The 14,110-nt window shown below is 39.4% G+C and overlaps 2 protein-coding genes across 4 annotated transcripts; both read left to right on the top strand.

Moving 5' to 3' along the window:
* Window positions 1-3,005: 3,005 nt before the first annotated feature.
* Window positions 3,006-6,176, top strand: LOC133916420 (E3 ubiquitin-protein ligase SDIR1-like). Of its 3 annotated transcripts, XM_062360080.1 has the most exons (9): window positions 3,006-3,180; window positions 3,408-3,584; window positions 3,709-3,766; window positions 3,858-3,910; window positions 4,047-4,275; window positions 4,358-4,493; window positions 4,649-4,697; window positions 5,152-5,277; window positions 5,933-6,176. In XM_062360080.1, exons 2-9 carry the CDS (start codon window positions 3,504-3,506, stop codon window positions 6,056-6,058), a joined length of 858 nt encoding a protein of 285 aa, XP_062216064.1. In that variant the 5' UTR covers window positions 3,006-3,180; window positions 3,408-3,503; the 3' UTR covers window positions 6,059-6,176. The 3 variants fall into 3 exon arrangements, with proteins under 3 accessions (XP_062216064.1, XP_062216065.1, XP_062216066.1); XM_062360082.1 differs by lacking the exon at window positions 3,709-3,766 and having other exon boundaries at window positions 3,027-3,180; XM_062360081.1 differs by lacking the exons at window positions 3,709-3,766; window positions 3,858-3,910.
* Window positions 6,177-9,762: 3,586 nt separating this feature from the next.
* On the top strand, window positions 9,763-13,097 carry LOC133916419 (uncharacterized). The gene is made up of 3 exons (XM_062360078.1): window positions 9,763-10,081; window positions 11,922-12,559; window positions 12,648-13,097. Exons 1-3 carry the CDS (start codon window positions 9,972-9,974, stop codon window positions 12,707-12,709), a joined length of 810 nt encoding a protein of 269 aa, XP_062216062.1. The 5' UTR covers window positions 9,763-9,971; the 3' UTR covers window positions 12,710-13,097.
* The last annotated feature ends 1,013 nt before the right edge of the window (window positions 13,098-14,110 follow it).

Raw genomic sequence — 14,110 nt, 5'->3', positions numbered from 1 at the left:
TAATTTACTTGACATGCAACGCCCTATATGCAAGCAAGCTAAAGCCTGCCAAACTCTTTGTGGTAGCGTGTGGGTTAATGCAAGTGTCTGCGTACAAGCTTGCGGTTGATGCGGACGCGGGGTGGGCAACCGCAGCCCGCCCCACCTGCATCCTTAGCCAACAACAATGGGCTAGGTCTGGGCGAGGCTGACTCGGACATAGGGAGGTGCGGGGGAGCGAGTCGTCAACATTGTGGAGGATAGAGAGGATGGGGTTTGGCTTGAGGAAGAGGAAATAACAAGGGGTCAGATGAAGATCTAACAATTATGCTTCGTCAAATGTAAACGTTAAAACTTTTAGTCGATTACACATAAGCATTTCTCTTAGTTTTCAAAATCTCATACATTTCTTCTTGGCACTATATAGGATTGCTGGTTTGGGATCACATTTCAAAAGGTGAAAATGCAGTGGAACGAGCGTCCAATCTACCGTTCGTCCTAGATCATCTCTAACGGTTTCTCTTTATGACGCATATTTACTTCGCTAAGGGATTCATGTTCCCTTTAACGCTCTAACGGTTTCTCTTTTACGGTTCTCTTCACAAAATGATTATCTCTCATTCCTTCTACCCTAGAATTCTCTCTTCTTTCCTTTCACAATTCAGCGGAAATCAAAAAAGAAACGAAATAAAAGGAATAAACAGGAGATGGTCTTATAAAGATCCAATTAGCTTACTGAACCCATTTCCCCCTTCTTCCACTCGCCCTATTTTTTATCACGCACCTTCACTTGTAACGCCTGTCATCGAATACCTTTGTCGCACCACCTCGCCTTGTCGTTGCTATGGTGATCACCACAACGTCCATCCTCCTATCAGGGTTTACGTTACCGACCGGAGCTCGGTTACCGAGCTCCGGCGGTAACCGAAAATGCGCGATAACCACGGTTACCCATCAAAAATTCAAAAAAAATCGGAGAAAATTCATTTGGCAAAATTTGAATTTTGGAAAAAAAATCGCGATTTTAGCTGTTCGGTAACCGTTCGGTTTGGGTCGGTTACCGAGCGATTTTCTCGCATTTTTGAATTGGTCGGTTACCGAGCGGTTTGGGTTGGTAACCGCTCGGTTTTCTCGATTTATCGAGCCGAATTTCAGCGCAGTTCAACAAAAAACCCAAAAAAGGGCTCAACCTTGTAAAATCAATAACTAATTCATCTGAGCTTCAAATCAAGTGAAACAAATTTTGTTGGCTTCCTTGTAACATGATCTACATGATAAAAGTATTTATACTCATAAAAAAGTTCAAAATTTTCTGTGAGAAATTGTATTTGTTAAACCAAGTTAAATGCATAGTTTACTCTTTGCAAATCCAAAAATCATGAAACTAATTTTGTTAGTCTTCTTACATGATCCTATATCTTTTAAAAATACATGAACTCATGAATTAGTTATTGTAACATGCATGATTGTGTAAATATGTTGCGACTAGATTAATTCATAACTGACCCATCACACCTCAAAAATTAGTGAAACCACTTTCATTAGCTTATTTATACTATGATTTACGTAGAAAAAATAATAGTAGACATGAAAAAGTTAATTACAGTGCTGTTTCTTAACATATTCACTTTATGCTTGTGAACTTTGTAAAAATCATAGAGAATTTAATAAAACTCTAAATAAAGTGAAATCAATTTTAAAGATTCTCTTAAAATATGTTTTATACAAGAAAAATATGTGTTTGCATGTTACACTTTTCCTTAACGTGAGTTAATAACTGAGCCGCACGCTTCAATTATTTTCATTTTTTTCAAACTTTCTCCCTATAGAATATGATGCAAACGACATTATTTTTGAAAAACATTTTCACAGAAGGTCTTAGAATTGTGTCTATTTTTTTTTAAGATTTGTTTTTTAATTTTTTAATTTTTTAATTTTTTTGAATTTTTTGAATTCAATTTTCGGTTACCGTTCGGTTTCTGAAACCGGACCGGACCGAGAAGGTCGGTAACCACGATTTTTGGACGGTTACCGACGGTTTTTTAACCCTGCCTCCTATCCCCAACTGTAATGGGATCTCGCACACTCGGGGTACTCCAATGTTGACATCCTCATGGGAAAAAAAATGCCCATAGATTCGCGCGACTAAGCTTAATGGTGTCATAGATGGAGAGATGTATGCAAATTTGCTACCTACGTGTAAATCTGCATTGTTAAGCTGAAAATGGATATTCAAGTCCAAAGTTATTGAATTCTTAAGTTAAAAATGCTCCAGTTCGAGTTGAAGATCTCTTAGATTTCGAGTTCAAAGTTCTCGATGGTTGAGTTAAAAGTTGTTTGACTTCAAGTTGAAAGGCCATACATTCAAGTTCAATGCACTCCGTTTCTTCGAGTTCAAAGTCCAAAATATGTGCTCAAAAGCCTTCATATTTTGACCCAAATAGCAGGTGGGATCTCGCATGGTCCGTTGGAAAGAAATCCTAACGGATGACTGTTGTTTTTTCTTAAAGAGTAGCTGTCCATTTAACACAAACTAGATTACAATGAAAACATAAACATTAAACACAATATAAATTTAAGTATAAAAATATAAATACGTCATAGGAGTATCGTTAAACGAATACATTGGGAACAAAAATGTAATTTAATTTTAGATGGGATCCAAAAGAGAAGAGATGATTATTCACTAAGTTTCCTTCTGATTTATTTATTTTTATTAATAAAATGAATTACATAGCCGATAATGAGAGAAGCTAGAAAATGGGGATGAATGGTAATAATAAGTAAAATATGTGAATTTTAAGAATTTTTACTAGATGATAGAAGAGCGAGAGATTAGAAAACACGATAATAACTCAAATTCTATATAATAGAGAAATAATGCTTATGTTGCATTTGAACGCAGAGATTTCACAAGATGGAGTAAAACTTAATTTCCGTTCACACGTTTTAAATGCGGGCTAGTTTATCGACCCCAAAATCATGTGCCGTCCATCACCCAGCGATCGGCGCCGATAATGCCACGCACCCTCCACAGTCCGTGAAAGTACTGCGGCGCACGAACTGAAACCGGAGCCTTCCTGCTCTTCCCCCTTCTCTTTTGCCCATCTGCAGCCGCTGCTGCTCGCGTCCTCCGCTCCCGTCGGAGCGAGCAAATCGCCGGCTCGACTCCGCGGCGGGAGGTGTCTCGCAGTCGATCAGGTGCGCACCCTGCTCGAAACCTTCCACCCCCTCCCCAATCCGGCACGCGATTCGGTCCGGTCGTCGCGCCGGGCGAAGCTTCCGAAACCTTCAGGGTTTATCCCGGCATTTCCTTTTCTGCGTCCGGATCGCTTGGGGCTGCCGGGGTTTCGAGCTAGGGGTTTGGTTGGGGCGTCGCTCTCCGGCGCTTGTTTCATTTATATTGTCGGTTCTCTCCATGGCTTCAGGTTCAGGGGCAGTTTCGTTGCTGCGAGAGGCAGGAAGGGGGGCGGCGGCGGCTTTGGAGCCAACCTTATGCCTAGTGGTGGTGGCTGGTGGGCGCCATGAGCTTCGTGTTCCGGGGGAGCAGGGCGGACATAGAGGCTGGCGGCTTCCCGGGGTTTGCCCCGGAGCGCCGGGCCATGGTGAGTGTCTGTCTGTTTCACCTCTCCATGTGTTTCTGCTAAAATGTAGCTGGTGGTAGTGTAGCGTGAACCGAATTTCTTGTTCTGAGTGTCCGATTCCATTCCTATGTGCGCTTGTGTGTAGCGAATTCATGCAGGGGGCAGGCCGGTGAATAGCAATTCCTTGGCTTTTCTTTTCACCGGTAATGTGGGCATGCCCTGTCTATTACTGGTACTGTTGAACTGTTAAAGATTAGATTTCTATTGGTTAATGTTGTAGTTTTTCTTGGGCAGTTCTTGTTTTGTTCATGGTACTGAACTCACACCAGATGTCTCCCAATTTTTTGGTAAGTTATTCATGCTGCATGCACCGTGTCCGTGTGTGGATTATAGCTGGTTTCTTATTCGTAAGAAGCATGCAATTGTGGAACAGTTTGATAACTATATATTTGTCGGATTGCGCGATATTGTCTGTTCTTGTAGCTTTGGCTTGTCTTGGGAGTCTTCCTAATGGCCACCAGCCTTAGAATGTACACCACGTGCCAGCAGCTCCAAGCACAGGCGCAAGCCCATGTGGCAGCTGCCAACGGCTTTCTTGGACACACTGAGCTGCGCGTGCATGTCCCACCAACCATAGCCCTTGCTACAAGAGGCCGGTTGCAGAGCCTTAGGCTTCAACTGGCTCTTCTGGATCACGAATTTGATGATTTAGGTGTGCCAATACGTTTCACTTTGGTTGATGTTTGTAGTGTTTCCTGCAAACTTAGTACCATGGCTAAATATTTTTCTTTCAGATTATGATGCTCTGAGGGCATTAGATGCTGACAGTAGCCCGCATGTTCCTTCTATGAGTGAAGAAGAAATAAATGCTCTTCCCGTCTTCAAATACAAAGTTCAGTCACAGCAGGGAAGTGCCTCTTCCCGAAAAAGGCAAGATGAACTATCCTTTGGGTTGCTTTGTTATATGGCCCTATTTAACTGGTTCTAATGGCTTCTGCTGTCAATGTGTAATCAACCCGTTAATTCTGAATATAACTGTCTACTCCCTGTAGTATTTATCTTACTATTTTTCTTTTATTCAATAGTGATGGACCATCTCAGCTATCTGCTTCCTTGACTGGGTCTGGTAATGAGGTAATGAATAAATACTGATCTGTTTCTCAAGGTGTGGTTGCTTTAGAAATATCTTATTATCATCAATCTCATAGGCTATTGAGATGTTATGTTGTTTTGTTTTCAGTCATTGGTATATGCAATGATTTTCTTACCATACTCCTTTGTGAAGCTATGTTTATCTATTTTACATTTTGGAATGACTTGGCAATACATTATTGGCTTGTTCTTCAGCCTTATATTGATGGAAATTATTAGTTGTTGACTGACTAGCTTTGGGATTTCTGTGATACTGTTGTGCTATGTAGTTTTCTAAATTTAACACTTATCTGATGTAATAGCTATTTTTTAGAATCACATAGCTAGTGCTCTTTCTTATCTGATGTAATCACCATCAGCTACCGTGCAGTAGCACATACATGGTTCTGACTTTTGACTGCGATGATCCATTGTTTAACTTGCTTCTGACGTACAGAAAAAGCAGGATAGTTTCAAGGCAGATGGAACCAGCAAAACTCCAGAGGATGAGTTGACATGCAGTGTTTGCTTAGAGCAAGTTGCTATGGGCGATCTATTGAGAATCCTACCATGCTTGCATCAGGTAATTGTGCCGATCATGTCACCCTTGGTTTTCCTTGTATGGAAACAGCAGAAGATTTTGATTTTTTGTTTCCGTTGTGAAATGATGCTGGTAATACCTGTTAACTCTAGTGTGATATAGTAACTGTCACGACATGTTAGCCAACTTCCTAAACGCATGCTATGAAACTAAAACTATGTTTGATGCACCAACAGGGTGGACTGGTGCATTTTACACAATGTGGATGGTTGTGGTGAAATACTGATGACAAATATCATATAAGTATCTTACTTTACATTTTACATCGCGCACTTAGTTGGACACTTCATATGCAGTTCTGTACTAGTCTGTGTTGTTATGTTGTTGATGCTCAGAATAGAAAGTAGGGAACTCAGATTCGTAATTAATCTGTACTCAGATCTGAAATGCTATAAATTCTGGAAGCATTCTTGAAATTGACTGGCTACTCCTCACATCAGTGACTTCTGTTTTCGCTGTGAATTATGCGCACCCCACACCCCACCCAACAAAAAAAATAAGTATGCATACAACTTGAGGATACAAATGGATAAATGAAAATGCACTGTTTTAAGATATACCCAACACATAGCTAATGTTGTTGTGTCTTGAGGCAACACTACAAGATTTGCTTACTTTTCCCCTTTTTTTTCCACAGTTTCATGTAAACTGCATCGATCCATGGCTGCGCCAACAGGGGACATGCCCAGTTTGCAAGCACCAGGTGAGTGATGGGTGGCATGGTGCCGGCAATGGTGAAGAGGATGCTTCTTACATGGTGTAAGTAGCTGCCTATGAGCAGGCCTTACCTTATACTAGCTACTAACAAAAACCCGTGGAATGACGGTTTGGGAGTTGGTGGTTAGACCACCTCAAGATCGGTGTTGGGGTTGGCCGGGGGGGGGGGGTGGGTGTTAATTTCCCTGCCAATCAAGCAGGATGTGGTCTAATGCCTGCCTGTCCTATAAGTCGAGTTTGGAATAGCTAGTTCACTGCTCTGCGATCTTTATACTTCAGAATATTGATGATATTTCCCCCCGGTCTATACTCAGTTCAAGTGATGTCTTAATGTGCTCTAACGCAACTGTGTTTTAATATGCCCAGTTTCTTACTCGGTTGTGTAAGATGCTCACAAAAGTTCCTATTGGGGAATTGTTTTTTTCCTGGGAGTCGTACGCTGAACGATTGGCAGTCTATCTCCGCTGTAAGACTATTTGGCCAAGCTATCGGGGATAAAAAGGAGAAGAAGAATGTCTGGCCGGGCAATGCGGTACCGAAGCCTGTAGCGATATCTGTACGAAGAGCCTGATGCAAATTATGCGAGAATTGGCATCTGGCACTGATCACATTGGGTGCTTAATTTCGATAACTCTCACAAGTCTTTCACAACGGTGACGGAGCCGGGAACAAAGGGGCTGATAGTTTGTTAGGTTAGTTTTATGGAGAAACGTGTTTGATTATGTGTATTCATTGTTTTAGTTTGGTCTGATATATGTAAATATATAGTTGTAGTCTAATCCATCGGCATTTGCTTATGTAGGTATATTTATCTGTCAGTGTTATAAAATTATCTTAATATGAGTAACTAATTATAATTTTAATTTTTTACATCTATTTATGTAGTTTTAGATTTAGTCGGATAAATAAAATTATAGATTAACATGTCTAGATAGATATAATTAATTAATTTTTTTCCAATCGATATGATTTTGTTCAGTTTGTCTTTTCTCGGTCTGCATATCTTGTCCAAGCGGAAAACCAAGCGACAAAGCTGGTCTCGCCTTGCCAAGCGAGGATACCGAGAAAACCAAGCGATTAGAGCTTGCGTTGGTAAGGGTTTTTCTTGCGACTGCGGAAGAGCGAATTTCACTCGCCTGACATAAATCGTCATGTCGTCATCCTTGGGTGTCCGTTTTATAACGAGCCGGCTATTTGCTATGTACGGGCCTTGGAGGATAAGCGTCCCTTGTGGGTCACGGGGTCCAGTGGGGTCTTCTATGAACACGGGTAAAGAACTACCAACAGGGTGCGGATACAGTAGTCACACGGTGGATTGCCTCCGAAAATGGGGTTGCTTTAGAATTTTAATTCCAATTCCCCTGTCCAAACAAGCCCTAAAGTTGTATTTGGACTCTATTACTAATGCTTGGTTGTATCCTAGTGCATAATCTAATTGAATTGAATAGATGAAAGTAGAGGCGGACCGAAGAAAAACATGTTTTAATACAGCAATAAAGAAATTAGTCTAGTTAACCCCTGAATATAACGGTACAAGGTTCGTCTAGATAACACATGATGTATAAAACCAGGTGTTGAGCCTCTAAACTATTCAAAACCGTCTTAAAGAATACCCCTTTGCGGTGGTTTCGGAGGTGTTGCTACCATGACGATTATGTGGCAGTGGCACTGGCTCAGCAAAGAAATCTTGAACAACAGATCTCACTTGTCACATATACCAACAAAGTATTCAGTATTTCAGGTGGGTTAGACTTGTACCTAGAAATATATGATTGATATGCATGTGTGTCATGATATTATACTCTTTTCAGTCCAAAATATATGATGTTTTTGATTTTTTACCTTTTTGATGTGCAATTTTGACCACTATTTTTTTATTAGAATATAGTTATAATATCTAATAAAAATATATATTATAAAAATATTTTTCTAAATAAATATACAAGTATGATTTTTATATTTTTAAATTAAATATTTTAGAAAGTATTAACGGTTAAAATTTTAAAAATTTAAAAATACCAAGCATATATGACCGGAGAGGAACTACCCATCGGTTGCCCTGCTATTGAAGCCACTGGTCACGGGATCAATAAGTGAATGTAATAAACTAACAATCTAACGCTACAACTTGACTTCGTAAGCAGTACCATTTCCAACTATTGTTCATCTTCCACTGCAAGTCTATGTAGTTTATTTCGAACCAAGTAATGTATTCTTTGCCTTGGATCTCACGAGCAAGTGGATGATTTATTACAACTCCTATAAAAAAAAGCCCCTAAATATATACTCCGTACATCCATGTAGTTAGGGATGGAAACGGATCGAATACGCATGAAATCGAATTCGGATAGTACGATTTACCATATTTTAATTTGAATGCGAATACGGATTCGGATATCCTCGAATACGAATCGGATAGTTTGAATACGAATCCGCGTTTAGATATCTACTCGATCTTCGAAATTCAGGTCGGAAATTTAAATTTTTGAAAAAATTTGACTGAAATTTGATAAAATTCGACTGAAATTTGTTCTAATTTGATTGGGCCGGAATTTTAGAAATTTTGTTCAAAATTCATGTTGGAAATTTAAATTTTTGATCAAATTTAACTGAAATTTGATGAAATTTGACTGAAATTTGTTCCAATTTGATTGGGTTGGAATTTCGTTCATATCTGAAATTTCTAAAACTTTAGCAAAATTTGGTTCCCTGGTTGACGGATACGGATACGAATCGGATATATCTCGAATTCGGATATCCACATTTGAATCCGAATCTCGAAAACGAATTCGGATATATCCATTTTAATATCCATTTCAGAAACAAATACGAATACGAATATTTATATTCGTATTTTAACAGATACAAAATCGAATAATTCGAATTTTCTGTCATCCATTTTCACCCCTACATGTAGCCTGAACGGCCGAATATCGGCATTCAAGGATTTGCGTGCAGCATATCCCATTCGTGATCATACGCTTGGATGTCAGACCTACACCTAGTAATCCCCAACGAGGCAATGCCGGACGTTCTCGGGTTGGCAACGCAGTATAACAAATAGTGGTGAAAACAAATAGGATACAAATTAAATAGTTTATTTTAATATTACTATTTATATTTTAATATAAATAGAAATTCGAATATTATTGAATACAAATACAAATTGGATTATTCAAATTCACATCCATATCCATATCCGAATATGTACTTAGATTTAGTTGTATATAAATTACAACTTTAACGATAAATTATGAAATAATAAATTTATTTGACATGAGCACAATAACAATTTAATATAAGAAACTTCATTTTTAATTGATTGATCCTCTACTTTAAGATTAAAAAACTATTTTTAATATAATATCATAATTTTAGATGATTTTGGCCGTTGGATGAGAGATGAAAAGGTTAGCTTATCGCTACTATATATGTAGTACAATACCAAATAATAAAATAATATGTAAGATTGAAAGAATTTATTAAAAATAAAATAAAATAATAGAATTTTAGTTACTCATATTTGCATTTCATAATAATATTTCTACATATTCAGATATAGATATTATTCATATCCATATCTATTTATGGGAAAACGGATTTAGTTATCTCCACATTTATATTTGATGAACGAATTTAGATATATTCATATTTATATCCGTCTATCAATCGTATAGAATTTTTTATTATATTTACATTTATATCCATTTTCAACCCCTACCACCGAAGCATTCAGCATTCTTCAGAGGTGTCCACCCGACCACCCGCTCTGTCTACAGAGAATCTGGGCCCCTTTGAGCCGATGGGGTGGGATTGGGATGGACCTCCATCACGTGTGGACAGTTGCGAACCCGCCGCACTCCTTCCCCATTTCCTGCTGCTGTTCATCCGAGGAGCTAGCAATTCTAGCTTAAGCCACCAGCTGCTCCTCTCTCTTGGATCGCGGTGGGAGCTGCAGCATGGGAACAAAGGAGGCGAAGGCGGCGGCGGAGGCGGCGGCGGCGGCGGCGGCGGTGGATGCAGGGGAGGCAGCTTCCACCAACCAGCACACCCACAGCCTCAAAGGCTGGTTAGTACACACCCCCTCCACTCCTGTTGTTTAAGCTGTTCGTTTTCGTAATTTTGCCAGTCATAAGTTGTTGTTGATCGGTTAGTGTGTGGTGGGGGTGCTTGTCCCCTGTTCTTCTTCCTGTTGTGATTAGGCAAGAGCCAAGAGCTTAAGGTAGAATGAGAAGTCAAGAGTGATTCTGGTGAGATCTCTGTTCAGAAATGGAGAATTGGCACAGTGACCTTGCAATAGGTTTATGAATGAAGGCCTAGAGCTAGCTTTAGGAGTGAACCAAAATGTTTTGTGCCCTTGTAGATATTTTGGCTTCGCATGAACTCACGTTTGGGGAGAACTACGAGCTAGGATTTTTGGTTGGAAAAGTAATATAATGAATCTGCCTGAGAATTTTCTGCTAATCAGTCAAAATCCTCTTTTGTCTTGCTCAATGTGCAAGGGATCATTCTGTAAAATTGGTCTTGGAAAGCCTATCAAGAGTAGCTAGCTGTTCAGGAATTCCTGGCCATGGGCGGTATTCACTTTATATCACGTTCACAAGCTTCTTCTGGCGTACGTAATGCATTGTTCTAGAGGAAGGAGCTCGTTTTTGAAACGTTTTTAGCAGTTCTAATATTGCATGCTTGACTTTTATTACACGCTTCGCTTAATGCTTATGGTTTATCGGGCAATGAAACAAACTAAGTACACAATGTTAGAACAGGTTAGTTTGAAAAAAGTACTTCAACTTCGTCAAGCAGGATTTGTGTTAGTATGTTTATCCTTCCGAAGTTGGGAAGATTAGAAGAAAGAAATACATCACAAACAGTAATTAGGTGGAGTTTTTTGGGATAATGGTGGCACAAACACCCCTACTTTCCATTAACAGAAAACCATCTACCCCACAGTCTGGGAAGTTAGTTGGAATTAGATCAGGGTACATCGAAAGCTCACTTTTCATGGGATTACCTGTCGGTTTTACTAAATCGCTAGCAAATGAGGCTTCCAGTGCTAGGTGATTCTCTGCTCCCTTTATATTATTTTTCTTGAAAGGTATGACGCAGTCACACATGGTACTCCAAAGTTTATAAGGGGCTTGTGATGAAGGGCCTACCTCGCTATGCCTCGAGGATTGTGCATGGTATTAAGTCTAGTCTTGGCTTGTGGTACTCAAGGATACCACAGCAAGTCGAGTTGAGGATCTCATATGTGCCTATATATGATCTGATACAGTTTGCTTAAGTGACAATTTCAGCCTGCACTTATGCTGAAATTGATATATGCATTGTCACAACTTACTGAAATTAGTTGCAATCTGAATGACATGTTGGTATGGTTTAGTGACCAGATGTGACAATGCAGCCACAACTGATTTCCCAAGAGTGTGCATTTGTAAGCTTCTTGATAAGTCTTCTGAGTCTTAGCTGAATGCGACCAGGTCATCCTGCTTGGTTACCAGGGGTGGCTCGGTACCTTGTCCTGGAACCTTCACAAGGACATTCTGCTCTATCATGTTCTCCACCCCTGCTGCTTCAGCTCAGATCTGATCATGCTTTCTCCTGAAAAGTTCAGACAATTATAAGAACATCTTGTAACTTATCAACAAATGATATAGAAATACTGATAGATGATGTTAGCAAGATCAGATGTCGATAAGAACATTGCCTAATCTATAGACAAAAGCTTTAGATATACTATGATGCCAATTCACTTTTGATACTTGTGACACGGTAGACTCTTAAACTTTTAATAACGCATGAAGAAGATTATGATAACCTTTTTCGTTTTCTACGTGATTTGCATACTGTTCTGTCTCTGTGAAAATGAAGTTCTAGTTTGTAATGTATCTTGCTATGATTTGTTACAGTTCCAGCAGTGCGGAAAAAGTTTACCCTATCCACAGTCCACTTAAGAAAAGGAAGTCACAGTATGAGCTGATTGATCCAAGGCTACTATCACTTAAATACAAGTTTCGGAACCGATTATCTCGGCAGGAGGATGAGTCTGCAGCAACAGAAAGCTTAGGATATGATGGCATTTTCATCAACAACTGTGGCACGGACATGATGAGCATACCTGAAGAATTGGAGTCTTGTGAGAATACTCTAAGCCTTTTTGGTGGGTGCATTGAAGTGGACTCCAAAAATGGAATTGAGGGCCAATCTCTGAGAAAAATGTTTGAAGCCCAGGCATCCACATCCAGTAGCTCAATTAACAACTTTTCATCTGACACTTTCAGTTCTTCCCATAGCAGAGGCACCAGAGAGACTGACAGCTGGGTTATGCATGATGTAGAACATGATCATCCAGGTCTGATGTTGCAACCACAATACGGCAACCTAGAAAGGATATATGATGTACTTGAACAGTACGATGATCTAATGAAGAACGAACTAGCATGTGGTGATGTTCATTGCTCTGCTGCTAATGTCATCGACGAGAAGCTTTACTCAAACGGCATCAATGATTTCCAGATTTTGCCAACAAGCCAGGCTGGCTACCATGGTAAGCACTCACAAGTGCATTTGTTTTAATTTCACTTGCTTATGTTTGCTAGATGTGGAACTAACCGGTGCATGTGGCAATCAATCAGGCGAGAAGAAGCTAACCATCGATCAAGAATTTGAGCAGTATTTTTCAAGGCTCATGCTTTAGCAGGGAACGGATAGTTTAGAGACAAAAAACTTGCTGTTTTTGGAGCCTGGTTTGCTTCCTGCACTTCCGAGGTATAAGCTACCCTTCATGAGCAAATGCAAGTCTTAGCTGCTATTGGAGCTAGCAGTGTCTTTGTACACAAAATCTTACCACTGCGATGTAAATATGTGCATAAGAACATATCTGGACTAAATAGCGTGTTCCTTTTATTTACGGGTGTTTCTGAATGGATCAATAAGGAAAGCCATCCCAGAATTGGGATCATCCGGTTGCCGAGACTGCTTGAGCCTGGTAATCTGGTATCAGCCAGTTTCAGGATCAGGGATGTGGTTCTGGAGGCTGAAATAGTGAAATGTGTGATGCTTTAAGTGCCTGTTTGGTTGCTACATGACTCAATCTGGTGTGTCTAGTGAGTCAGGCTGGAGAGATACAATATGATATGTTTGATTGGTTGTATATACTTAGCATAGTTAAAAAGAGATTGTGTTTGGTTATCCGTATAAGAATGTTATATGAAATGGTAAAAATACATATAAATGGAGTATTATAAAGAAACTTATTTTTTCACCAAATAACTTAGGGTTAAAAATATTTTTATAAATTAATATATCACATAATAAGAATATTTATGAATTGTTTTCTGATTTTTGGGAATTTATTTGAGGCATAAAAATTACTAAAAGTTATAAATGTAGGTTTTTTAGAATTTTAATTAAATATTGGCTTAGACTTTTGGCTAATTTAATTTGTTGGAGAGGTAAGCCCGTGTCTCTTTCTATTATGCAAGCAAAAAAATCAAGATTTTTTAAAAGAGGATAACATCCTATCTATACCTTTATTTCCCCATAGGGATCCCCTCTGGTATAGCATCGTGTTTTGGATCAAATTAATTAAAATAGGTTGTTAGTGAGTTTTAGTTTGATCATAAAAATATTTAAAAAATTTAGATCAATCTTATATTTATAATAAAATTAAGAGTTAAATAAAAAAAACATGACGGTTTGAGTGAAACGAGCTGAGTACCAGACGTGAGCACGAGTGAACGTATGCATAGAGCGAGCCTGCCAAGCCTGGCAGAAATGAAATCAAAATCCGTTCTCAACGAGCTAGCCTCGTATAGTAAATTTGCACCGGTCAGGATAGGCACGCTCACACGAGCAGCAACCAAACAGACCGTCCCTGCACGCGCCGAGACAGCTCCATGCAGGCTACCAAAACGTAGCCTCTATGTCTATTCAGTGAATTAAATTTTAAAAGAAATTTGGATGCTGAAATGTGTCCTCGGTCTAGCATAGATAGACCAGCCATATGATGATTATGATCTATGAGAGAAGCAGATCTATAGTTGTACGGGGGACGTAAACAACTAGCGCTGCAGCATGCTAGCACGGGAAGCTAGTA

Source organism: Phragmites australis, chromosome 4, assembly GCF_958298935.1.
Source record: "Phragmites australis chromosome 4, lpPhrAust1.1, whole genome shotgun sequence".
NCBI lineage: Eukaryota > Viridiplantae > Streptophyta > Magnoliopsida > Poales > Poaceae > Phragmites > Phragmites australis.
This window is presented reverse-complemented; position numbering and strand designations above follow the sequence as displayed.